Here is a 27759-nt window from a genome sequence, read left to right as displayed (position 1 = left end):
GCTATTTAATTCTCTGATTAATTAAAACCAGAAATAACAAAATAATGTTTTGCTTTCTTCTGCTACTATCCTAAAGCTCGTGGATCAGGGAGAAAACGATTATGCTTGGAAAAGCCATTTAGTTCTTAACAAGAAAATCTAGTCTTCCATGGCTCAGCCCTCTTGGCATCTGCTTTGTGGGTTTCTCATCAAAAAAACCATAGGGGTTATTCCTAGATATAATGAAATATTCTTTGTTCCAAGAAGGATTTATGCGCTCTCCCTCCCTCCCTGCCTCCCTCCCTTTCTCTCTGTTGGCTTTTTTTTTGGTATTTTTAAAACATCTTCCAAAAGTGGAGGTGCTGCTGCTTCGTGTGTTCCTCAAGAGATATGAACTAGATAGTAGGAGTTTCTTTAGGTTTTGGGGTTTAGTCTTTAACTTCTGTGACTGTTCTTCTCTCTTGCCATTTAACTCTTTGATATGTTGGTACATAGCTCTGAAGTTGTCCTTATAACACTGCCCACTGAAGTGCACAGCGGTTTGGGTAAGCACTTTTAGCCTACCCCTGGAAAGACATTCCTCCATCATAAAAACAGGATGGTAAGGCTCTCAAGACGTCTTCTACTCCAGCAGGATCTTTCTAGACATGACTGATGTTACTGAGCCCATCTTTAGCATGCAGTCTTTGAAGATGTTCTTAGGTCTCTGGTGATGGAGCGTGTCCTGTTAGGTGGTTCATTTGCTGTCCCTAATGCTTCTGCCCCATCTAACCCAGCTCTCATCTTGGCTTGATACCTTACATGGGCATGAAGTTCAGTGCCCGTAAGAGTCTGTGAAAGTGCCTTTGGGTGCATCTCAGAACAGATGAGTCATCAGTGCTGCTGCCTTGGATGGCATTTCTTTGAACTGTTGCCAAAAATGTCTTAGTACAGATTGAGACTCATCGAATAAGGCTGGAAGAGAAGATCTGTGCCATTGCTTGAGTTGGTGGAAGGCTGTCCTGCTTCTTTGATGCAGTTGAGGACCAGCTGTGGAACCTGTTATCTCAGATTATCAGTACAGAATGCTTTCTGATTGCAGATCTGGATGGCAAGTTAGATCCTAAGGGTATCTGCTGTGCAGATCTTCTCAGATCTGATTGAAAAGATTTAACAAGCTGCCTTGCAAAAGAGCAAAACCAAAAGTTTTGTCCTGGACTCGCCACTCAGGGCTTTATCCTTGTATTTAGATGAATCTCTGTGTGTTCCAGGATAATCAGGACCATCTAAGATAGGTGCTTTGAACATTGCTGGTTTCTCAGAATCTTGAAAAAAAAAAACAAGAACCAAAACCAGACTGATATGTGGAAACAAAAGCAGAATCTTGAAAGGAAACTTATCGCCAAAATGCTTGACAAGGCCCAGAGAGAGGGTGTGTGAAACAGCAGTTTGGGAACTCCCACAGAGAATGAAATACAAGGGTTTAATCTGAGGCCAGGCTACGAAGGCTAGTGCTCTTTTTTCACTGTGTAACTTTTTGAGGGTCAGTGTAGTCAAGATAAGTAAAAGTGGAGCAGAAACTCAAGCACCAATGAGCTATAATCCTTGTTTGCTGTCCTGGATGAGGGAGGAATCCATCCTTGGCTGCAATTCTTGACATGTAAGATGGGGCTGTTAAGCAGCATGGTCCTTAGTTATATCAGTAGCTTTAAATGGCTTGAACCCCCTGGAGAGTGGGAAGGGAAAAAGAGTAAAACCATTGAGAAACTTTGGAAACAGTGTAAGGAAACTTTTTCATTTGCCTTACTGTGGTTTCTGAGGGTGCGTGAGGGCCCTGTAGCGTGTCAGACCTTGGGCAGTGGTACCTCCAAGCTGAAGCAGCAGTCGTAAGCACTCTCTAATTGTTTTTCCAGAATTACCTATGGATCAAACCCTGAAAAGCTTCACAGTCCAACACACCTTCAACCTTTTGTGAGATCTAATCCACAACTTCTTTTTACTCTTTAAGTTGCCATAGGTGTGATAGGTGCATCTTCCTTGGGCAAGGTCGGAGGTTTAGGACAACAGCTGGAGAGTTGCCCAAGTCGATTGGAAGAGAGGTGAGGATTGGCGTGCAGTCACTTGCTGCTGGAGCTGCCTGCAGGCTTCAGTTATTGAGCTGGGAATATTCTTATGTTAGGGGCTGGAGACCTCTTTGAGCTGAGCATGCTCAGATGGAGGAGGATATTGCCTTGGCTGCTTGCTGCAAGCTCCCCAGTGCTTCGCTGTGGTTCTCTTTAATGGAAACACTGGGCCAGGGCAAGCGTGGGACATGATGTGTGTTAAAGTCAAAGCCTGAGACTGTCCCTTTACTTTGTCCCTCCCTTCTCCATCTGCATCCTCTTCTGATATTAGTCTCTGTGAAAGTAAGCCTTTGGTCTGGATTTTTCTTTTTTAATAGTTTCAGTGAAAAAAACACCCTATTACCTCCGTCATGCCCTGATCATCAGAGGACGTGTTGAAACAAACCCTTGCTTAGAAAATAATTACTAGTCCCTGATGCCTGAGAGAGTTCTTAAAGCTGAGGCTTGGTCCTGTAAGGTTGTGTGTGCCTGAGTCATTCTGGGATAGGGAGGGTGAGAACTGGACCCTCTCACCTGTGACTGGTTTTGGTTGCAATTACCTTGCTGCTCCCTCTCTTACTCGGCAGGGTTTGGTTCAGTTGCAATTAGGCTAACGAGAGGTTAAACCAAAGTGTGGGAGTTTCCACTTGGGCTTTGAGTCATAATTAAGTCTCGTCAGGGAGAGAGATGCCTCTTCAATGTTGTATGAAAAGGCAGCATTGAAAAAAAAAACCCCAACATCAGAGCGTGGTTTATAGCGCTGCGTATAGCAGGAGATTTTGTATGAAGGCACTCAGCATTTAAAAAGGAATTTTAAATTGTTGGTAAAAGTTAATCAAAGAATATTCATCCCATTGCTTAACAGTGAGCAGTAAACTACCTCAGCCTGGCTCGTGAAGTGCTTGGGACTGATTAAACAGAGGCCCAAGCTGTGGAGCTGTCAGGGCCACGGTCTTTTAATGTGTTTGAAATACTCTGTAGAACACCCGTCCTCCTACTGCTTTTAGTCCACTTATCTAATTTTCAGCTTCTTCACTCTGTGTAAATGTGATAAATAAACTTTGTAATCTTGTAACTGAGCTACTTTTGATGCCTGCCTGCAGCTATCTTGTTCTTGAGGCTAGATCACACAGAAGTGTAAATCAACACTTTGCTCAATAAAGGACTTCTTAAAAAATGGCTTTTGGTCATTTATTGTACAGCTGACCTGGAGGACTTGGTTGCCTAAGTCTTTTTATCAGTGCTAATGTGATAAACTTCTTTTTACAGCTCCTAGGAACAGAGAGTCTTGATCATTCCTTTCTCAAAGTACTGTACTGCAGGAGCTTCCCAAAGAACAGTTGAGGTTTAATGGGTTTTGTATAAAATGCTGAATTAACCAAGTTACTCTAAGGATATAAATAATACTGACCTCATCTTGTGGGTGAGGAAGAGGAGCAAGAGTATAGAGACGAGGATAAGTCACTGGGTGATGGCAAAAGCAAAGGGAGAATTGCATGTTCCCCAATGCACACTTGATGCTAGAATTTTATCTTTGAGCAAAATTGATATTTGGCAATATCAGTATCATGAGCTGCATTTTAGCACCAGTGGGCTAGGAGTAAGTCATTTTTAAGGAGCAGGAGTGGGAGCAAAGTCTGCGCAGAGTGTTGTGGACAGCAAACTTGTTGAATGCTGCATTTCTGAGCTTATTTGTTTTAATGACCAGGAATGGAGTTTAAAAATAAAATAAATCAGACTCTTGGGCCCCATTTCCTGTGCTGATGGTGAACTTTGTCAGACAAACCTCCGACAAATTGTTTTCTCTGATAACCAGTTAACACCGAGAAAGGAGATAGGCAAAAAAACTCTTATCATCTTGACAAGCAACGGGTATTTTGTTAAAACTCAAACCAGAAGCTGTGTCAGTGTGTTGAGTTTACACCTTGCAATAATAATCCATGCTTTTATCTGATTGGAGGGGGATTTTATAACTTTCAAATGGGTCTTTGGCAGGGAGCCAGCCCTACTGTCATTTTTTATTAACTTTCTTTTTTTTTTGCTTCCCCTGTAGCCAGTCTACTTTTTTTTTTGAGGGAATATTATTTGAGGAATATATATCCCATTCCTAGGGATATTGGGAAACAATATTTTTAAGTTCTGTGTCTCAGCCCATTAGAGGGGTCTATAAAACAATTGCCGCAGCAAATGCACAGTAACTAATCAAAACCACCAAAGCTAACCACGGCAGCACTTTATTCCCTTTAAATCATCAAACCTTTTTATTTTCTCCCCTGTACCTTATCTACTGTCTCATCAGGAAAGAGCTAATTAGATTCTTCTTAAAAAGTAAATATTGTCAGTTCACTGGTGGGTGGAGGTGACGGGAGGTAAGACACGCTCACACATTGGCAAACCAATGTGGAAAACAAAGTAAAGTTATAAAAACCCTATAAAAAGCTACTTGAGTTTTAAAGGCGCTCGTTCCCAGTGTAGGTGGTATAACAACTTTCCCTGATGGTGAGTATGGCTTCTGTAGGCAGGTCTTGGAGCTCTGCTACTCCATGTCATTCCCTCTGCAGGTTGGGGTTGCGTGTTTGGGACCATGTTTGCTTGATCATAAGCAGTCAAGTTACTTTGAAAAACTGAACTATGAAAAATTCAGCTACTACTTGTTACTGGTGTTTTAAGCCAATACATTTAATTTCTCATGCAGAAAGTTGTGTCTGCGTGCTTGGTTGGTTAAGTTTGCTTGGTTGAGTTGCGATGGGTGGTGGATGGGGAGTCACAGTTCTAAAGTTTGTGGCATCCATGTCAGGATGGACTTGTGTTGAGGACTTGTACTTAGGACCCTTCTATGACAATCTTGAAAGGAAAACCCCTACAGCTGTGTCCTGCAAGGTTGAGCACTTGGAGGAGTGGCACACAGGTAGGATAAAACAAGCAGATGGCTGGGGAGAGAAAACATTTAGTAAAGGTAAAAGTGCTTTTTTTCCCTTGTTCCTTCAGTGCTCTGTTTCTCAAGGAAAAGCAGCAAAGGAGATCAGTTTTTCTGGTTGCATTCAGCCAAAAAAACCCAACAACTTCTCAGCTGTGGAGATGGTCTCCTAGACTGCCTGATGGCCAACCTCGGTCTGCTTGTGACAGCAAACACAGGTCACAGACCCAAAAGCTGAAGGTGTAAAGCTGCCTTTGCTTCTCATATCAACCAGCCTGGAAATAGCGTTGCTGTCAGGGGGACTGGGGTTTCTGCCATGTCAGAGCAGCATAGGGTGTTCTGTGCTGCAAGGAGGCTGCCAGACACGTGGATGAAGAAAGTAGCTGTTCTTGGAGGGAGTTTCAGCTACGTGAACCAAACGCTTTGTGTGTTATGGCTAAATGTAACGTTAGCTACGAACAGACGCTCGGTTTCTTACCCTTTTTTTTATTGTCACATTAAACAGAGAGTCAAAAGATTGATAGTCTTGTATAATAGAGGCAATTTTACAGAATAATACAAAAATGCACTTGCTTTCATGTAAACCACACCAAAAGGTAAGGGGATTTTCTGTTTGATTTTTGTCCCTCGAGGGCTTTTCGCCTCCCCCGTAGGCCCAGGTCCCTCCGTTTTCAGAGGGCACGCTGGAGTGTCGCCTGCACTTTGATGTGGTTTCTAAAGTGTGCCTCTTCATTGGGCTCCCTACAGATGCCTTTATGTGAAACAGAACATTAAAATCCAAATGTGCCTGCTCTGCAGGTCATTTTTCATCCTTTATGTGCGACGTCAAATCCATTGCAGAGTTGTTCTGCTGCACCCCCGGCCTGAGAAGGTGCGGGTAACGAGATGGGGGTAGGAGCGGGGAGTTCCTTGGCGGTTAAGCCCAAATTTCTCCGTAGTTGCTTCCTCTGGGCCTCTCCCCAGCTCTCTCTTTCTCTCAAGGTGAAACTGAAACCTCAGTGACTTCACCCAAGCCTGCCGAAGTTAAAGAAAATTTGATATTTCTCACTTATAGGTCACTTCAGTCCAGATTGTTTCCTGCCAAGAGTGGGGGCAGGGGAAATGCCCTCCTGTTAATGGAAAAGCAATTACTGTTTTTTCTGGCGTGGATGTTGCGTCGTTCAGCGTAACACCTAGGTTATGGGCTCTGCTCATATCACACCGACTCCTCAGGCTCCCAGCTGGCTGTTGATGGGCTGTGCCCATCGTGCAACGAAGCAGCGGCTGTGTGAGATGGGGTTACATGTTTTGAGGTGCACCAGTGTGCTGGAAGGGAATAAACTTAGACTGGGTTACTGTGGGGTCATTTGTCCGTCTTTAAGGTCAAAATCCATGGAAGCTGTCATCTAATTTAGAACTTCCCCCTCTACCTCCCAAATTCCTAAAGGTAAACATAGCTCTCAGTGGGCTGAAAACCTTTTGAGCCATTGGGAGCATCTCTCTGTCTGCTTTTTGATGATGTCTGGGAGGTGGTATATAAATTTTTTCCCTCTTTTTTTTTTCTTTTTAATTTTAAATTTTATTTTTTCCTAGTGGGTACCTGGACTTCAGGTCAAAATTCCTTTGTCTATAAACTACAGATTATTTGCATTAAAAGTATGCAAAATGTAGTGTTTGAATTTGGATATCAAGCTCCTTGGCCTAGAGTGGTGACCTTTTTCTAGGATAGATTTTCTTGACTGGGTTTTTTTTCAATACCAGTATTTATCAGGTCTTACCATTATTTAATTTGGATCATATCCCTATTGACATCTGTTCAATAGATAAACCATGTACTCCTGTGCCTCTCTTGTGAAAGAAGCTGAAACTGAAGGAAAACATCACAATCTCTTGTTTGAAAAGAGATGGGGGGTGAATTGTCTTCTGGGAACTAGCCTACGAGGTCTTCTGTTGAGACTAATTCTGTGTTCAGCCTAAAATATTGAATGTTACATGCTTAGGGCTTCAGCAATGAAGTTCAGAGCCAGCAACAGCATCCTTAAGCTTTTTAGCCCAGATTTTTCCTCTCCCATGACCGTTTTTTCTGCTGTGATCTTGCTACGCCCTGTTTAATGATCCATTTCAAGAACAATGTTTTATCCAAAAGTTTGCATTTTCCCATTCTTTGATTTCTTCCCTTTCCAGAGGAAGAAAGATTACATAAATTTGAGAGATTTTAATGAGTACACTGGGCTTGCTTTTGGTGTAATTTACAGTGGATTCACTGTTATAACTTCACTGTGCTTCAGTTGAGTAACTTATGTCATAAATGGGCGTATCTGAGAGTGGAATCGAGCCTCGAATTTCTTTGTTGTGTGGGCTTCAGAACGACCAAACGCTCACTCCCCTTTTTTGAAGTCCTAATTCTCTTTATATGATGTTGCAATGTCTTTCTATAGCGTTGTGCCTCTGAAGTTTGAGATTTCTAATGCAAAAAATACCACTTTTCCCCCAACTGCTTCAAGTACTGATGTTGCTAGCAAAATTTGTCTTCAGCAGTGTTCACACATAACATTTCCTGTGGCTTTGCTGAAAAAAAATCACTATTGTTGAGATTCATCCCATAAGAGATCTTTTTAATAAGCTTGGTTGGTACTTCTCTTGCTCAGCTATTCTCTTGTAAGAGTGCTTGTAGTCAACGTCAAGGATACTACTGCTTTCCAACCGCTAGAGGTCAAGATTGTGCTATGACATAGCACGGGGCTGCACCTCATGTAATGAACTCCAGTTCCTGGTGCGACCACGTCCAGATAACTTAATTATCAATTGTCGTGTTTGATAATTAAGATGAAATGGATGGTATGTGCACAGTGTGAAGGGCACTTTGCATTCTGCAAGGGTAGAGCCTGCTGGATGTTGCAAAGTTTGGGATATCCGTATCATGCCTGGTTTTTAATATTCTTCAGATCTAGAAACTCCCCAAGTGATCAGTCTCTTACGGGGTCTTTCTTCAAAAGGGAGTTGAGATATGACTGGCTGTCAAAATAAAACTTGCTCGTAAATTACTTTAGTGTGATACTAATAGTTTTAAGTGTTGAAATAATTGTGAAGCTTTGCACTCTAGACAGAGCTTTCTGCAGTTCAGGTAAGAAAAGTAACCAGTTGGGTGATTTTTTAAATAGGTTCCACTTGTTTTAATTCTCTGTTGTTTTTCTAGCACAGTTGGTTTCACTGACAACAGTATCTTCAGTATGGTTTTGACTATTTCTTGCTTCTAAAGACAGACTGTCATGTTGCCGTGAGGCAAGGCATGGTCCCTCTCACCACCTTGTTTGTCTCCGGTTGTAAGGGAGCAGTAAAATACTGAGAGGCAGGTTTGATTTGGGTTGTACGACTAATTGCTAGGAACAGAGTTTATATTAATAACTGAAATATATTAAAAACTCATTACTTTTTAAAAAGAAGCCTGCCATCTAAAATAACACTTTTAGAGAGACATCTGGATGATTTCCATACACCTTTTTTTCTTATATATAAAAATTTATAGAAAAAATACAAGGCAGGGAGGTTCCTATAAAGCTGTGTGTATATATCCACATAAAGTTCAGGTTTTCAGAGTGTTTAGTTTCTGGTTACACCAGAGCATAAGCCCACATGTGCACAACCATTGCATTCATTGGCTTAGTGTTTTCCCCTTGTTTTGGCCATGATTTGGCACTTGTGTGAACAGTGTCTCTGCGTCCTTCAGTGTGAAGTTCTTGGTTAACTCTGTTGAACAGTTGGGGCCAAGCTATTGTCAAATACTGTGCTAGGTAACAAAGAGGAAACCAAGTGAGTTTTTGCAGCATAGCACATGCATTAACCTCCACTGCAAACAAACTCCAAAGCCCCAGGAACATGTACAAGGGTACAGGAGAGCTCCATTGAGTCCATATGTTCTGTTCCCTGAATCGTGTGGTGCTTCTCCCAGTGAGCAAATTTTGGTTCAGTACCTTTTACAGCTCATTCTGTACATCAGCAACGTACAATTAAGCTCTCCTGGGGTACCACAAAAATGCTTTCAGGAACCTCTGGGGTCCAGATGTGGAATGTTTTGTGCTGACATGGGTTGAAAAGAGGAACAAATCCAACAGTTAAGTACGTCCTTTAATTTAGCCTGTGACAGTCACCACATGGCCTATGGACTAATATTTCTGCATCTGTGCTGTAAATAGATCAATATGGGAGTATGATGGGTTTGGCAGTTTGATTTGTGAAGAGTCAGAATATTGTTTGTATTGTTGCATAATCCCTGGAATGGTTTTGAAATGAATCTTCTGTTTCTTTGGAATATCTGGGTTAGGAAAACCATAACATTTCTAAGTTCCATTAAGCGTGTGTTTTATTTTGTCTCATTTGTCGTATTTCATGACTGATTCCATCTTTTGGCTGGGGAAAAAAAAAAGTATAAAATCTGAAGATGCTATTGTAAAAGGTGGAATCTGTTTTGTTTTTTTTTTTTTCCTTAGGCACAGCAGCAAAGAAACCTGGACACTATTGTATCACAGCATCCCAGGATAAGCGGGGGGAAGAAGTCCAAGAAAGAAGTCTGCGCAAGCTCAGATCTGGAGGTAAAAAACACTAGCCCCATGTCTGAGCAGGATTCGGGTATCCTGGATGTTGAAGATGAGGATGAGGATGAAGAGGTAACTGTATAACATCAAATCCAGGAGACTGGGCAGTTTGGGGGTGATCAGTAGTGTCTCAAACAGTGTTTGCACCTTGCTTTTGTGTTGCTGTGCAGTGTGTCATAAATCTGTAGAGTAGGTTGTACAACACGGGATGTGCTTCACTATTGGGTTGTTCTGCTCTCTTGTCCCTATTCTTATTTGCAGGTTCAGCAGAAGGGTCAAGTATTGTGTGAGACCTGAACAGCCCAGGTCTTTTGTCCCCGAAGGTCAAGTGTTGCACTTCTGTGCTTACTTGGGAAGGCAGTTTGGCATCTGTCCTTCATTTTTTTTTAAAAAAAAAGATAATTTGCTGCAGGACACACAAGATACTTAGCCTTTTTATAGGACATGTTTCTAGGTGGCACATACTTTGTGTTGAAAAGGATTGCATCGGGACAGAATTTTCTAAATGCAGTTTTAATTCCTTGATGTGCTCCCTTCTTTTTGTCTCCTTTGCTGCTGCTGCTTCTGCAGACCAGCAGTCTTGTTAGCAATCTTGTCTTTACTAACCACAAAGCGTAACCTTGCTGATAGTGTTGGTGGTTCTTTGCTCCCTGTGCTACAGGGTAGCACGTGGAGTGGAACATCTTTGATTTGCGGTGCTTTAAGGCTCCCTCTGTGTTTCAGGAAAGCTTGGAGATACCTACTTGGAGTGTAGGTCATGAGCTGCTGAGCTTTCTGGTGTATTCATTTCTCATGATGCAGTCTTGCGTTGGACCATTCGGCAAGTCTTACCTGCCATGCTGGATGCTCTTACTGCTGAAGCCTCTCTTAAATCAAGAAAATGATATTTTCAGCTGCAACCTGCAATGGAATTGGGTAGTGTCTGTTGCCCTGACCTTGACAGTCCGTGACCAGCAAGAGAAGAGGATTAAGAACAAGTTTAAGTAGTGTGGATGGGTCAAGTGGTTCTGTGCCTGTGCTTTGCCTTTTTTCCCCCTGCACAGTTCAATTCTCTTCATCTCTGCTGCACTTCCAAAGCAGTCCAAAGAGATCACGCTTACTTCACAGGGACCAGACCGTAGGGTATGACCTAGAGCCCCCAGTGCTACACTGAGCCAACTGGGCAGGCTGTTTACTCCTGCATCGAAATGGAAATAGAGCAGAAGTTCAACAGAAGAAAAATGAGTGGGAAGGGCACCTTTTGTGAAAACAAACATTGATTTGAATAGACCTATTTTTGTATTTCCCTGTTAAAAAAAGACAAACTTGGTCCTTCAGTAGTTTGCATTCCAGCTCACTCAAAACCTCTCATGTGCTGGTGAATAAGTGCTTGCAAAACCAGGAGGCAGCGTGGAAGGTGGTGATACTTGGGTTGTGTGTGGAGTTTGAGTCAACTGGAGTGAGGAATTGGAATCGAATTTCGGTGGGAATTAAAGGGTACAAGGAAGAGTGTAAGGAACACACTGGAGGGAGAATTTAAAGAGTAATTTGTATAGAGCAGTTGAGGAAATCTCTTAATTGCGTCCATCGGACTGGTTCAGCTCCTCTTGAGACCCGTGCGGGTGCGGGAGGGCCAGGCTGGCAGCCAGCGCTGGAGCCTGGGGGGCTCTGGCCGGAGGGGCCGGGGGCGGCGGCGGGGCCGGGCCGGGCCGGGCAGCCGTGGCGGCCGCTGTCCGTGGTGATGAAACGGGGCGCGGCGGAGCGGCACCCGCAGGAGCCCCCGCGGCTTCGGGAGCCCTGTGTGGCACCGGCTTCTCTGCGTGGTGTTCCCAGGGCTGGCTTGGGGGGGTGAAAGGGAAGGAGGGAGCTTTGAGGCCTGGTGAGTTTCGCTCATCCCCAGGATCCTGCCTCTGGGGAGGGGGGGTGTGGGGTGTGTGTCTTTTCCTTTTGGGAAAGAAAATGTGTTTGTTGGTGCAAATGGTTCTCTGCTCTGGAAATAGAACCATCACATTCTTGGGCCCCTTGCTACAAGAAGGACATTGAGGTGCTGGAACATGTCCAGAGATGGGCAACAAAGTGGTAAAGGGTCTGGAGCACAAGTCTGGTGAGGAGCAGGCTGGGGTGATGTAGCCTGGAGAAGAGGAGTCTGAGCTGACCTGACCACTCTCTACAACTGCCTGGAAGGAGGTTGTAGCCAGGTGAGGGTTGGTCTCATCTCCAAAGTAACAAGCTGTTGGACAAGAGGAGGCCAAGTTATGCCAGAGGAGGTTTGGGTTAGGTGCTAGGGAAAATATCTTCACCCAAAGGGTTGTCAAGCACTGGACCAGGCTGCCCAGGGCGGTGGTGAAGTTGCCATCCCTTTTTACAAGATGTGTAAATGTGATGCTTAGGGATGTGGGTGAGTGGTGGAGTTGGCAGTGTGAGCGTAATGGTTGGACTTGATGATCTTAAATGGCTTTTCCTAGCAAAATTATTCTATGATTCTATATCCAAAGGGGTGTCTGGTTTGTGTAGTGGTGGAGAGCCCCCACCCAGAGTCTCACTCATCCCCTATACCCCAGAAGAATTGAGGACAGAGTGTGAAGGGCAAACGCAAGAAAACTCATGGGTTGAGGTAAAGACAGTTTAGTAAGTAAAGGGGTAGAAAAAACCCGTCCCACCAAGCAATGCAAAGGCAATCGCTGTCTGAGCAACTTCTGCTTTTGAGAAAAGCCTCCAGCTCCAGTTTCATTGCTGAGCATGGTGTTACACAGTATGGAGTATCTCTGGTCAGTTTGGGTCAGCTGTCCCTGCAATGTCCCCTCTCAGCCTCTTGCTCAGCGCCTACCTACTTTCTGGGGGTGCAGAGTGAGTAGCAGAGAAAGGTCGTGATGCTGTGTAAGCACTGTTCAGCAGTAGCTACAGGTGTGTTACCATGCTGGTCCAGTCACACATCCAAACCGTAGCACCATATAGGCTGCAATAAAGGAAATGAACCCCATCCCACCCAAAACCAGTACAATGGGTAAAGTGTTAATGGGAGGTTCTTTGGTAAGGGATCTGTAAAGTTACAGGCCAACTGCAGAATTGTTTTTCTTCTGGTGGAATTCTTTCTCCTTATGATTATCTTCTCTCTGCAGGAATTTCCGTCCAAAATGATTCTGTGGTGTAGTCACCTTCCCTGGAGATATTTAAAATGCACATAGCTGCAGTGCTTAGGGACATGGTTTAGTAGTGGACTTGGCAGTGCTAGGGTAATGGTTGGACTTGGTGATCTAAAAAGTCTTTTCCTACCAAAACAATTTTCTGATTCTACTGTTATCACAGACTTTGAGTCTCTAAGGTTAATCCTAATTGCTTAAAATTGTTAGTGTTAAGTGCCCTAAGTGCAGGTGACCCTCATCTCCTTTCCTGCACTGCTTCCATGTTCTGGAGCAATGGAAAATGGACAGTGCTACAACAAGTGGACCCATGCAATTTGCTGTGCTCTGCCCCTCACCAAGATTACTGAGGGTTTACACTTCTCTAGTCAACATAGAATACTGATAACAAAACCTGGAAAAAGAAAAGTGACTCTTGTTAGAACAAAGTCACAGGGAAATAAATGATCCTGAAGCATCTGAAGACTGCACTGATGGTAGTTTCTGCTCTTGACCTGTCACAGCCAATAAAGCCAACCAGTAACTGCAGGTTTCTGTTTAGAAGGCAGCCAGTGATGACTGCTTGAATATGTGAAGGGAGGAGTGAAGGCCACCTTGCACCCAGTTCTGCACGGAATTGAAACAGTCCTATGTAGTTCTGATTAAGTTTGGGCAGCAGAGCTCCTGATCCTGGTGCATAGGTGAGAAGAAGTGAGGTAAATGCATTTATATTCATCTTCCTCTAGGAAATGTTTGAGGCCTTTTAGCAGGTGGTGCTACTGAGTTCACCCAGGCTGGATGAACAGTTCTCCTCCTTACACATAAGGAGCAGTCCCTTCGCCCCATGGTTCCTCTACCGTGCAGAGCAATCCCTTCACCCCTGCAGTAAAATTTATAGGAAAAGCTTTGAAAGGGAAGAAAAAGCCCAAGAGTTTTGCTTGTACTTTTGCATCTATTCCAGTGTAGATCATTCTGCCTCGTGGAGTTGAAGGAGCTCTGCCAGCAGCCTTCAGGAGGACAAATACAAGATGTGGTTCCCCACTCCTTTAGCATTCTCCAGTTTGGAGGCATTATGGTCTAGACTTAAGTGCAGATACCTCACTGAGGAGGAAGCTTCCACTAGAATCAGAGTGAGGGAGAGGATGCAGCAGTGAAGTGAGCTGGGAGAAGGCTCAAATCCAGTTTTTATGAATGTCGAGTTGCAGAAGGAGAATTGGCGTTTCACAGTGAGCAGCTCCACAGTCTGTTCAGCTTGTGCCAGCTGTTCCCTTTGTAGTAAAAAGCATCCAGAAAACTACAAAGCCTGTCCAGATTCTTTTAGTTTTCAGTGACTTTTCTTTTGCAATCTTGTTGAATACAGCAGGCCCAACTTGCCTGCGTCATGCCTTATTTCTTTCTGTCCTCAGAAAAGACTAATCAGGTGTCTGTGAAGTGGTTGGGTTGAATTGGACTCCCTGGTCCTTCTTTGTATGAGAAGGGGAAATGTTAAGGATGAACACTATGCTTCAGAATAACAGCCACTCAACTGTCTTTGAAGAACAAGTCAACAAATTCCAGACAGGTTTTTTTATTTGGAGAAGGATTTTGGCACTCAGGACATCAGCAGGTGTGAGGTATAGCCAAAATTTATCACACTTCTGGCATTCTTTCAGGTTGACCTGGCTGCAGGAGTAAGCTGTGATTCTCTAAGTGAATGTGATAGATTTCTTACAAAGTTTTGGGAGCTAGAGCTGAGACCCCAGAGAGTTCTCTTGACTTTCCCTGATAAATGGCTCTGTTAGATGCCATTGACCTCCACCTTTTGTTTGCTTCTACTAGTCATTGTGCAAGGAACATCTTGGCCACTGAGTGAAGCCTCTCTATTTCCAGACAGAGCGGTCTCCCTGTTGTCCACAACATGAGCCAGTGAAATCAGTTTGCAGAACCATCCTTCCACTTCCAATATCACAATATCCTGAGCATCTTCCTGACTGTGCAAATGCATTCAGGCTTTTTTCCCTAAGGTTAAGCTGTGGGACACTCTGGGGCAGTCAAAGAACATCAAGACCATACAAGATGTAGCAGATCTACAGCACAGTTTGTTCTGTACCTCCGTTCAGTGTAGGGTAAAGTGTTTCATGGCTGCTGGTACCTGAAGAAATATGTGATTTGTTGAATCACAGAAGGGTTTGGGTTGGAAGGGGCATTTAAAGGTTATATAGCCCAAGTCCCTGCAGGGAGCAGGAACATCTTCGACAAGGTCAGATTGCTCAGAGCCCCATCAAACCTGACCTTGAATGTTTACACTGTATTTCCCGTCTCTCTGGGCAACCACCTCTCCACACTCATCACAAAATATTTCTTCCTTACATCTAGACTGAGTCTCCCCACTGTTTAAGACCATTGCTACATACCCTACTAAAAAGTCTGCTCCCATCTTTCTTATAAGACCCCTTTATGGCTACAATAAGGTCTTCCCGAAGCCTTCTGTTCTCCAGGCTGAACATCCCCAACTCTCTCAGCCTTTCCTCACAGCAGAGGTACTCCAGCTCTTTGACCATTTCCATGTTCTCCCCTGGACCATCTCCCACAGCTCCATGTCTTTCCTGTGCTGAGGACTCCAGAGCTGGATGCAGTGCAGACCCAACACTACTTTTAGCAGTCAAGTTTTACTTCTTAAGTTGAATGGCGTCTGCAACACGTCTGTCATGTGAGGACACCCCGTCTGCTCAGTGTCCTCTACTGGACTTGAGCTCTGCATCAGCACATCCATTTATGTGGATCAGTGAGCCTATGAGATGGTTCATAAAATGTGTCTCTTGAATTCCTTGTGTTTAAGTCTGGAGTTTTTCCCTCAGTGACAGACAGGCACGTGTATCTGTGCTTATGTCATGTCTTTACATCAAAAACCAACAAGGATCAGAGAGTCAAGCCTTGTATCACAAATCTTTCTGAAGCCAGATCAGAGCATCCCTTAACTCTGTGCCAATCTTGTGTTGGTGGCAGCTACCATTGAACAATTCCCTTGAAAACTTGGCTTCCATGGGTTAAATTTTCTCCAGTCAGTGTTTAACCCAAATGAAAATGTCCTTGCAAAAAGAGGAGGTTTGGCTGTTGACAGAGACTGACAGGTCTGCCTCTGCTCCCAGCACCGGGAACGTGCTGGTTGCAGGGTTTGAGAATGAAGGTTGTGAAGCTGATGTTTTGTGGACTGGGAAAATTTTGGACAAGATGAATAAATTCTTTGTTCTGCAAATCAAAAGGGGGAAAAAAAAAAGATTCAGCTGAAGGGGAAATGTCAGGGGAGTAATCAGTCTTGTTGTTGAGGCGGCTCTAGTTCTCATTTCATCATCAAGTTTCAAAAACCAAAGATTTATTTATTTTTGGGGCACTGGTAGTGCAGCTTTGGCTAAGAAAAATCAAGTCACTGCTAAAGGGGATGTGCTAAGCTTGAATTTTTAGCTGTATCAAAATATTAGAGAAATACCTAAATATGTAAATATTAGATAAGTTTAAATTGTATGACATGTTAAACTAGCCACTGAGCTAATTTCATGTGTTCTGTATGTTCAGAGCCTGTATCAGTCTGGAAAGGTTTCAAATGATAGGATTATTATTTCTTCTGTTGTAGGGCTAGATGTGGAAGAGGTGGTCTGCTCTTTTCCTTAAAATATAGCATAGGTTTATACCCTGCAGAAAATCCAAACACAGTTTTGGGTCCGTGTCTTTCTGTCCACAAAAAAATTCACTTGAGGTCCAGGACTTGAGCTTCCACATCTGATAGTGTTCTACCTAGATGAAGAATTTTAAAGCTGTTCCTGGCTCAGAGATGCTAACTCTGGTGAATAGTCCAGCATTTTAGGGTTGGTTTTTTTTTTTTGGTGAGTGTGTGTGGGCTTAAAAGTTTTCACAGAAGATCAGAGACTGTGAAAATGCTGCAGTCTGCTTTGAAAGAATTTCTCTGGGGGAGTAAACTCCGTTTTTTTGGCAATATCCCGATTTCACAAATCTTTATCAGAAATATTTCTCAGTGGACCATGTTCAACTAGTGCCCCAAATCCAAGAGGAGCAAAACCGTTTGATCCTGAATTGAAATTCATAGAAAAACATCGCCTGCTTTGATGATGATGTGAAGGGATGACAGATTTCTCCTCCCTTAGAAAAACACAGGGTGGACTCCGGTCCATTCAGCCCAGCTTCCCCACGCTGATGGTGGTCGCCGGAGGATGGCTGGGTTGAGCGAGTACCGATGCTTCCCTGTCTGCTTTGGGGCTCTCCAGCAGTCGTTTTTTTTGCAATGGGGGATTTCTGAGCCAGAAGCATTTTACTGTTTTACCAACTGGAGACCAATTACACTTAATGCTGGAGGGATACAGCAAGGCAAAGTCTGTATCCACAAAAGCTGAAATCTGGATTTGGGAGCTATTTAGGGAGCATTAGAAGGCCCGGGAGACTACAAATGGAAAATAAATGACCAGGAAGACATGATAAAATTGGCATTAACACAATAAAACTGCTGCCTAGTGTTTGCAGTTGTCAAATATGGGCTTATAAAAAGCAAAAACCAGAGATATTATTGAGACTGGAGAGCTGTGCTTCACAGCTGCTCGCCCTTGGTTCAGCTCAAACCCTTCTGCTGGGGCATGTTGAACATCTGGGTTCAATGAGGACAGGGTCACACAGGTGATGCCAGTGCTTGGAAACCTTCCCCTGTCCCAATGGTCCAACTGTGCCCGTCTGTAATTGCTGCTCAAATGGCACGATGCAGCGCTCAGCGCAAGGGAGGGCAGGAAAGCCCAGCAAGATGGATGAGTAGACCCCAATAAAACTCCTTCTGATGAGCCAGCCAGCTGCTTCCCCTCCCTTGCACCACCAGCTTGGGACTGTCAAGAATTTTTGGGTCTTGGAGCGAGGCTGGATGTGCAGGGTGGGATGCTCCTATGCCGTGTGTTGCCGCTCTGGTTGTAGCTTCTTTCATTGTTTCAGCTCTTAGCAAGAACCTTGAGGATGGAGTTTCTTTGCACGGAGGAGAGTCTTTAACAGCTCCAGTTCCACATGATGCACAAGGCTGTTTAACAAAATCCCCTGTTTTCCATTTCCAGCCCATAACTTCTGACCTTGCTTTAGATGAGGAGGACCACTTGCCCCAGGCGCTTTGGGAAGCATTGGTTGAGGCTTGCAAGCCCTCATCCAGCTAGAAACTTTGCTCTTCTTCATCCTACCTCCTTTTTAGCAGAAATGCCTCTTAAGCTTAATTAAAAAGATAGAAAATAAACATGTTTCCCAGGCCTGTCCATTCGTCCCTTTCATCTTTCTCCCCTTTTTTCCACCACATGTCAACAGAACACTCCCCTCCTCTCTGGATTTTGGGGGAGAAGGAGGGTTGCCTTAGCTTTAAGCCTTGGCCAACAAACTTAATACTGTGTTGGCTTGAACATATCTGAAGGACACAAGCTTCTTGTATGCAAATTTCTTCTCTGATCTTCCTTCTCGCCTTCCCTCCCTCTGTCCCACCCTTCAAAAATGTGCTTCCTTGTCCCTGTGCAAGACTCACTATGTTGTTGAAAGGTGCTGGAGCCTGTGTGGGGTATGTTGTTTAAGAAAAAAGAAATAAAGAGAATTTATGCTTTTAAACAAATCAAACTAGAAATCTAGAGAATAAGGGGTTTTTTTGGTTTTGGCTTTTTTTTCCCCCCTCTTGTTTCCCCCCTGCTGTTGCATAAGTACCAGAACGGCTGTGCCACAATGCTTAAACTTGTATTTAAACCTATGGTCTAAATTAAAACTCTGCTGAGCTGGCTGAGAGAGGGCTGAATGCTGTGATGTGATTTCTGAGAGGAGTGCAGATGGAGCGAGAGCGATATTCAATGAAATATCCTAAAATCTGTGAATTTTAAAAACCTGTAAATATACTCTGATGTAGGTAGATACTGATGATCAGTCTGTTCCATACCTGAAGTCTCAGTGTCACTCTGTTGAACCTGCATGCACTGGAGTTGCACTTACCTATGTTATATATTATATGTCTCTCTATTTTTTATATATATATATATAAATATAGAAGAGATTTGTGCTTGCCTTTGTGTTCTACGTATTTCTCACTGATCTCCTGCTGTTTTCAGGTACCTGGAGCACAGGACTTGGTGGACTTCTCACCAGTTTATCGATGCCTGCATATATATTCTGTCCTGGTAAGTAAATGTGCTGCCCCTGAGACTGGTGCTGATGCTGGGCTGTGGTTTAAAGATGATGGGGTGCTGCTCCTGCTGCTGGAAGGAGCTGGTTGCAAAACATTTAGTAACGCTTACCTAGGTAGGAAGTACGTTACCTGAAGTAGAAAGTAGGCCATTGCTGGATGGGTTTGGGTAAAAACTACCCAGTTATTTCATGCAGGTCACAGAAATATAAAGGGATTTATTTTCTCCAACTGTCACAGATTCTTGGTTTATAATATACATGTTTTCCTCCAAAAAGTCTTTGACTACAGTAGCTTCATTATTCCATACAAATGGAGGAGTTTGGGGGGTGGAGGGTGGGGTGGCAGTGGGATTGGTTTTAATTGCAATGTTTGCTGTGTTCAGGAGAACTTTGCTGGTCTTCAGACATTGTTTGGCAGAGGCAGTTTTGTTGCTGGGCCACCAAATCCACCATTTGACTGTATCCCTCCCAGTTTCCCCGTAGTTAGGCTTCGCAGGCACTGACAAGTCGGGCCAAACTATAAAACTAGTTTGAGCTGAAACTACACAAGTGTTTAGTTATTGGCTAAAATGTGCTGCTCTGAACTGCACTGTCAGGTTCTTGAGAACTTGTCAAGAGAGCTCCCAGCTCTGCAGATATAGGCTGCTGGCTGAGCTGAGTTTTCTCCTAGGCGTTAGGAGTAAGGTATTGATTTTTCCCGTATTTATTTATAATGAGGGCAGATAAGATGCTCTTTGTAGCTTATCCTTCAACCTTTAATTTCCATGATGCTTCAAGCAGCATACGACCAAACCTTGCAAGTGTGGACCCAAAGAACCTGCGGTGGATGCATCCATTCTTTAATGTCCTTTGGAGAGAGGGAGCTTTCGGAGGGCTCTTCTCCTGTGGTTGAGCAATCTGAAGCCCAGGCAGCAGATGAAAGGAGCACACTGTTCACAGCTTTCCTCCCTTTCCACGGTGGAGCCGGGCTTGAGAGAGAGAATTGTTTTTAAGGCGCTTCTGAAGCCAGTTCCTTCAGCAGTACATACGAATGAATTTGCGAAAGGAAAAGAATTGTCATAGAAAACATTTATATAAAATCTTTTTTGTGCCCTCATCTGTTAATAATTATGCAATTTGGCTCCATTGCCATGATATTTTATTGGAATGAAAAAGTTAGCCTACCCAAAATGTGTTACTCTGTTTATCTTGGACAAAACCCTCCTCCTCAAACCTGGCGCTGGGAGCCCGTTTCAGGGAGTGTGCTAATTGAAGATTACAACTGGTCTGAAACACTTTGTGGATTTCAGTGTGTCACTTTATTTGGAGAAACTTCAATGAATAATATGTATAATGAAAACAGGATTAGGAATCCTATTTGTGTAGCTTATGTACATTTGTTTAATGCGGGTGTATTTATTGTGTATTTATACATAAAGGGTGAGGAGCTTTGAGTGGTAGATAGAAGAGTTCTGCACATTTGAAATGGTTTGGTTTCTGTGTTGGGGCTTTTGTTGTCTCGTTGCTTTGCTTTTTCATTGGAAATAGCAGTGGACTCCTGAAGCATAGTAGGGAGATGCTGTTTCTAGAAGACAGGTTTCTTCACTCTGAGGGTGATGAGACACTGGCACAGGCTGCCCAGAGAGGTGATAGAGCCCCCATACCTGGAGACATTCAAGGTCAGGCTTGATGAAGCTTTGAGCCACCTAATCTAGTTGAAGGTGTCCCTGCTCACTGAAGGGGAATTGGACTCGATGGCCTTTAAAGATACCTTCCAACCATTCTGTGATTCATGGCTAGCATGCTGAGGTGGATCCAGATGGGATTGTCTTCTGCTGGGAATAGTACTTCTACGGTGGACTTGGTGATAGTAGCATTAGACCTGGTGCAGGGGCTTCATGGTGGTAGGTTAGTTAGCATCCTCTGGCCCCATCCTGAGCTGAGATTGTTTGGTCCTTCTCCCCCTGCTCCTTCTCTTATTTCAGCCAAAAGCCCTAGTAAGGAGAAAAAGTAGACAGCAGAGCTCTAAAGAAGGTGTGTTGGTGATATAGAAGCAAGAGAACAAGGTAACCAAGCATAGTAAAGGCTCCTCAAAAGAAAATTGCCCTTTTCTTGACCCGTGATTGGAGCCTGCCCTGGCTTTCTAGGCCCAACATGAGTTGAACAATGTCAGAGATCCAGCAAGCGTCGAGGGAAACGGCCACATCAGTGTCAGACGGAAGGATCATAATGTAATAGTTACCAAAAAATCCTAATATTTGTCATTTACAATAGCGTTATCTAAATGCTTGGCCTGCAGTTAAAAAGGCCCACGTTGAATAAACATTGAGATATTTATTATTTTTAGTGAAATCGACCTTCCAGTCACCTCGGTTTTATGGCTGTGCTGCTTATAAATTCCCAAAGGATTATTTGAAAAATCCTACTCATATCTGCCAGCCTTATCAGCAGGGCAGAAGTTCACATATTGTACCGGGAGGTCAGCCTTCGGTCATGGTCTTACAGAGGGGGCCAGGCACCTGTAAATCCTTCCTTCAGCAACCAAGGCGAAGTACAATATCAAACAGGCAAGGAGACTTTTCCAGGAAACGCTGAACTTTCTCAGGAAGGGCAGAGGAGGGGGAAAGAAAGTGAAGGAAGGTCAGGCGGGGGTTAATTGAGAGTTGGACCTTGGCATGGTGGCGGCTCTGGGAGGACATGCTCTGCTTGGGATGCTTTATGGGACTATTCATCGAGCAATTCCTTTTCTTGTGAGAAACGGCCTGGCTGAGAGTGTTTTGAGGAAGAACTGGGTGTAAGGGAGGTTTTGGATTTCTGCAGCTATTGAACAAAACATCACCAGGATGTTTTGTGTGTTATATGTAGAGATGTATGTATGGATAAGCCGTCTCTGCTCAAATAACCCCTTGATTTGAGATTTGGGTTTATGTTCCTAGGACAAGTCCTTACCCTGCCTGTGGTTTCTGCATGCAGCAAATATGCTCCAAATTGCATGAAAAAAGGCTTTTCAGCTGACGGGTTCGGTTGCAAGTTGGTAGGAATGGGTAACCACTGAGCAACCTCAGTGTCTCAGTGGGAATCCTGGTAGTGTCAGACTAATGCATACTGTCCTTTTCCTAGGAAAATTAAAAAAACCCAACCCAAACCACCAACAGCCACTAGCTGGAGCCGTGGATATGGTGGTTATTCAGCTGTTGTGAGCGTTGTGTAAAAGCATTAATGGGGGGGAGGCAGCAGCAGAGCCAGGAGACATGAGTTTTGGGGCCCATCCTGGTCTCCCTGGTCAGTTGGCCGAAGTCTGTGCCTAGGCTTAGCTGGTCTTAAGCACTTGGATTCTGTTGAGCAGTGTTGTGCTATTTAAGGACATTCATCTGCAGCGTGGTTAGTCTGCTAGGGTGTTGGTATTAGGTTATATCTTTTCCTTGAGTTAATAGAGAAGTTTGTTGAAAATTCTAATATTATTATATAAAGAAGAAACAAGAGTATTTCAGAGAAGTGATTTTGCCATTGACTTTTTTATCTTTTATGTTGTCTTTGACCAAAGTCTATGTAATGCTCGAGTTGCTTTGATCGATATCCAAAATAAATTAGGAAAGGTGAGGTTTGGGCCAGATGGTTTATCTGCCGGAGCATCTGAACAGCTGTTGGGAGCCTTGTATTTCAAGGCCAAGACATGGAATTGCTTTGCTTTACATAACATAAAATGAAAAGCAGTTTTTGTTTTATGTTTCCCGTAAGCTGCAGCAAGGCAGAAAGCAAAGGGTGAACGAAGAGCAGAAAGGAATTACCAAAAAAACCCCCAATAATCTGAGGAGTTTGCACAGAGGGTGCTCCCAAGAAGTTGTCTCAAAAGCAGCTGACCGTGATTTAAGTCTCTTAAGCTCCTGTTGCCTGTTAGTACTCATTTAGGGTTTGCCTTAGCTAGGTGGGTTTTTTTAGCTTTATGCTAATTGGTTACCAATTACTTTGAGGTTCTTAACATGTTCATGAAGACACTGGTATTGACACTCCCAGCTCTTTGATCCGAGCTACAAAGGGGTCATTTTAGGGTAAAGAACAAGTGTCCAAAAAAAAAAAAAGAAGAAAAAGAGAGCAGATTCTGATGTAAATATGGTCTTAAAACTGTAGCTGCCTCCTTGTTGGTGAAGTATTTCTGGAGAATCCCTGAGCTGGATAATTTAGATAAATAGCAGTTGACAGGTATTTACTATAAATTTGTCGTATCTCGCCACTGACGTTTTTATCTGCTGCATGGCTTTTACTCCAACCCTCTGTAGCCCTAAAGCTGCTTTGATGCACAACATACATTAGGAAAAGTAAAAAAAAAAAAAGGTAAAGCAAATAATAAAACCCCCACTTTAGTAAAAATAATCAATGTATCAATGTCTTTGGATTTCTCTATTAAAATGCACCCATTGTGCGTGCACAGTATCCACTGTGCTATCCAAGGTTTTAGCTTGCCTGTTTCAGTGAGGAATATAATGTTTTGTGTCTCCTAGCTGTGAGGAGCCTTGGGAGGAGAAACAAGGGTTTATTTTTGTTTATCACTCAAATTGCTACCTTGTGATTACAGAAGCGGACGGCGGTGGGGGGGGGATTCGTTGGCTCAGGGGTTCGAGGTGAACTGTGGGGTTGAGGATGGGAAACACCACCTTGTATCTCCAAGCCGAGCAGATTCCGCTTGAAGTGGGAGATGCCTCAAATCGGATCATTCGTCTCCTCCCAGCCCTCTGCTTAAAGAATTTTTGTATTATTATGACTTGGGTTTTTTTTAATTCTCCTTAGAAGTGTGCTAGCAATTGTGCTGCCTGCATTAATCCTCCTTTTTCTGCCCTTGAGGGCTAATAAATTGGCAGGCTGGCTGCTCATCCGCTTGCCGTGTTGGCTGTGACGCAGCCGGTCGGTTTTGCCCCCTCCCCACCTCTCTAGGGGGGCTCCAGCATTTCTTTGGTAGCGGGGCGAAACAATTGAAGTTCTTCTTTCAAGGGATGAGAAAGGCTCTTATAGGAACCACAATTCAAATAATAAGAGCTACCCAACCCTCTCTTTCATATGAAAACGTCTCTTTTCTCTTTGTAACCCTAGTTGTTTCTTTTATTTGATACTGAAACACAAACTGTACCATGGAAAGTCTGTGGTTTACTTCTATTTTTGAGATCAGGGTTGTAAAGTTTTTCCTTGCTGTCCTTGGGAACTTCAAAACTTTTCTTTTTTTTTTTTCTTATTTGGGGTGGGGGCAGTGGAAAAAATTTCCTTCTGCAGTCTCTGGTAACTCCTTGTTCATCTCAGACACTTTGCAGATTGTCCCATCGTTGTGTCCTGGCATATCTCACTGTCTGCTGACTTGGCTGACCCACTGGTGCCTGGTGGAGTTAGATAGCTATAAACACAGCACTGAGATCATAGGGAAAGGCTGAGGGTGAGACACTTTGTGCACTGGATTGATAAGGACACAGGAAAAGCCATTAGAGTGAACTGGTGTCAGTGACCTGTGATAACCATTCTGTACTACGTGCTAATGGACCCTGGGTAGTGTGTCTGTCTGTAGTGGCAATAGATTTAACTTTTGTAATTGTCATATTGCTCTTTTAACCCTGTGACCTTATTACCCATGAGAAAACCACTTGGCTTCGATCAAAGAAGCAGCAAAGAAATCAGTGTTCATTCTGAGCTGGCTAGATATGATCACAGGCAGCCTTGATTCTTAAAATATTCAGCTTGGAAAACAGACATGTTAGGGGGGAGGGGAAAAAAACAAAAAAGAGGGAGGTTTACTACAATAGCCCGGATGCAGACTTCTTGTCACCTGAGGTTAGGAACAGCAGCCCAGCTTTCCCAGGGCTTTGCAAGACCCTGCACAGTCACTCACTGGAAATAGAGTGATAGTTTACATTTAATACTGATTTTCATTCAATCCTGTTCCCTGCTCTTAGTGCCTAATGTAAGAGGCTGACTCTCAGTCCTGACCATGGGAAACATGTTGCACCCATTCAGTCTCTCATCAAATCACTCCGGCTGGAAGGGACCTGAAGTGGCCTCTGGCCCAACCTCCTGCCCAGAGTAGCTGCAACTCTGACATAGAACTAGGTTACTTGGGTCTGTACCCAGTCCTGAAAACCTCTCAAGACCAAGACTGCAGAATCTTTCAGAGCAGCTTATTCTGCTCCACGACCTCCTTGTAGCTATTGAAGGTGACTGGTAGGTTCCCCTGAAGCAGTCACTCCTCCAGACTGAACAAGCTTCACTAACCTGCTGTGGGGCAAGTGTTCCAGCCCCAACTGACTTGGTGGCCTCCAGTGAACTCTCTCTGGTTTATTGGTGTCTTTCCTGTATTTGGGAGGCCCAAAACTGGATGCAGGGTATAGATATAGTCTTAACAACTGCTGCGTAGAGGGGGATAATCGCTTCCCTCAATCTACTGGCTTTACTCCCATTAATACAGCCCAGGAGGCTGTTGGCTGCCTCTGCTGCCAGGGCAGACGGCTGGCCCATGTTCAGCTTGCTGCCTGCCAAGGCTCTTGGTCCTTATCCGCAGAGCTTCTCCCCAGGCAGTCAGTCCCCAGCCTGTGGTGTTGTTGCAAGGGGTTCTTCCTTCCCAGGTGCAGGACTTGGCATCTCTCCTTCCTTGTTTTCATCAGGTTGTTGTCAGCCCATTCCCCCAGCCTGTTGAGACCCTCTGAATGGTGGCGCTGCTCTTGAGTGTCCTAACTTTTCCCTGCAATTTGATGTCCTCAGCAAAGTGTAGGCGTGTGCTCTGTTGCCTCTTCATTGTCACTGTTGTTAATCAGGACAGATCCCAGGAAGACCCTGTGGTGGTCCTTACTTGTTGGGTACAAGTTGTTAATCATGATCTGCAACCAACCAATTTTTACCCATCCAGTTCATCACTCAGTCAGTCTGGGTGATCCAAACTGAGATGCAGGAATAGTGTGGAAGAACATGTCAAAAGCCTTGCTAAAGGCTAGTTAGTGACACCCACCGCTTTCCCCTTGTCCATGAATCCTGTCATGCTGTTGTGGAAAGCAATCAGGTTGTTGGCTACTCCTTGTTAAATTCATGCTGCTTGTCCCCAGTCCCTTTCTCCTCCATATTCTTGGAATGTATTCCAGGAGAACTGGGTTCATAGCATCCCCAGGGGCTGAAACAAGGTTGAGTGTGCTGTGTGGTTCCTCAGAACATCTTTTCAGCCTTTATTACAACATTTACTACCTTCTACTTGTTTGGAGTATTTATTTTTTTTAAAGTATTTTAACTACTGCAGGTCCTTGGGTTCTAGGGATGTCTAAGACTGATTTTTTAATGCAATATTCACCTTGAGTGGTGCAGGATACAGGCCAGCTGAAGGACCCTAAAAGACCAACATCAGTATTTGTACTGTGTAAGTGTGGCAAGTGCTTGTCCTAGATTTCCTCTGTTTCTGGGTGCTGGGGCTCAGAAGTGTCCCAGGAATGTGTGGAAAAAGCCTCAGCTACCCTGGAGAACTTTGTGGAAGTGTCCAGAAGCAGTGATATCTCAAAAATAACAAGTCATAGAGACAGAAGTGCACAGATTTTGCAAAGACCTTTGAGTTTTCTAAGGTAAAACTCAGTTATAACAGAAAGGGAAGTATCTAAAAACCATTCTCATTACATCTTTTCTCATCCTCTGATTACGCTATAGATTTAAAATTATTTAGACTGGAAGAGACTGATGGAGGACTTGGTCCAGCACTTCACTTAGGGCTAAATCTGAAGTTATATTGGGGGTCTCTGAGCCTTGTCCAGTTGACTTTTGAGGATATCCAAGGGTCAAAACTTCCCAGGCTCTCTGGGTCCTTGTTCCAGTGTTTGACCACCCTTACTGTATGACTTTCTTCCTGTTAAATTAATTTGAATATTTTTTGTATTTTTTTATGTTGCCTTTTGTTTTGCTGTGCACTTCCAGTACCAGATTTGCTTCTCTGTCCTTCTCCTTCCCCTTCCCCACTCTTCCTCGTGTGTCATGTGCTGCAGCTCCATCAATTACATTGGTGGCCACTGCTGGCCTTGCTTCAATGTGTAGTACACCAGGATCTCTACACCTGATCTTCTGTAACACATGTTTAGAGCCTTTCTTCCATTGCAACTGGATTTTAAGTGACACTGTTCCATTGGACAGGTGCTACTCTTCAGTATTTAGGACTTATTTTTGCTCCTAAAAATAAATAAATGGTGCTCTCAGTGCCAGTTGATAGAGACAAGTGAAAGATACTGCAACATAACATAACCCACTGGCTCTTGTGAACCAGATCCAGATTATCTTGACTATTCCCAAAATCAGAGGGAGAACAGAGTCCCAGGAACCCCTCCTAGAAGTGAAGAGTCTTGCCTGGGAGCTGCCTGTGTGGCAGTGTCTCCCCATACCATGCATGGAAATCACTGCAAAGTACAAAGATGTGTGTGGAAGCAAAGTTGTGAGCTATACCAGCCCTGTCTTTAAGTTGTAAAGTATTTTAGTCACCCTGGGCTTCAAAGTGGATCTCAGCTGAGTAAGTGTAGGGTGTGGACTCTCAAAGACCACTAGGAAAAGAGGCATTAGGAGGATCCTCCTGCACAAGGGCTGCTGAGCTATTTGTGTTAGTGAGGCTGTGTATTTTATGCAGAAATTAATCCCCAGGGAATTATCATGTGCTGACCAGAAACTTTGCATTTCATTTTTCTTTTTAAAGAGGAGAGTGTGTTTGTGGGGGAGGAGGGGGGCTGTAAAATAATAAGCCACCGTGTTTTATGCAGCTCAGAAAATGGCTTGGTGCACAGCTGCGGCTGCTGTTTTCCTGCTCTGGACGTTGTTTCTCATCTTAAAGGCCTATATGCAGAGTATCTGGGAAATGATTGCCATCCTGTTTTCAATAAAACCCTCTTTTTATGGAGGGTCTTGAGTTGGCTGGACATTAATTCTCGATCTGTTTACAAATATTTGTGCAGGAAAGGGCGAGCAGT

The 27759-nt window shown here is 43.9% G+C and overlaps 1 protein-coding gene across 2 annotated transcripts in view; it reads left to right on the top strand.

The window, feature by feature from the left end:
• Positions 1 to 27759, top strand: part of EXOC6B (exocyst complex component 6B) — a gene marked incomplete at both ends in the record, with an annotated part of 300949 nt that overhangs the window by 138248 nt on the left and 134942 nt on the right. For both annotated transcript variants that reach the window (XM_084263018.1, XM_084263017.1), the window contains 2 exons: positions 9444 to 9620; positions 18748 to 18816. In XM_084263018.1, the coding sequence (XP_084119144.1) occupies positions 9444 to 9620; positions 18748 to 18816 (246 nt within the window). The remainder of the gene's footprint in view (positions 1 to 9443; positions 9621 to 18747; positions 18817 to 27759) is intronic.

The sequence above is a fragment of the Gallinula chloropus genome (assembly GCF_964237585.1).
Source record: "Gallinula chloropus genome assembly, chromosome: 4".
Taxonomy (NCBI): Eukaryota; Metazoa; Chordata; class Aves; order Gruiformes; family Rallidae; genus Gallinula; species Gallinula chloropus.
Note: the sequence above shows the minus strand (reverse complement) of the source record. Positions and strands in the feature narration are given on the sequence as shown.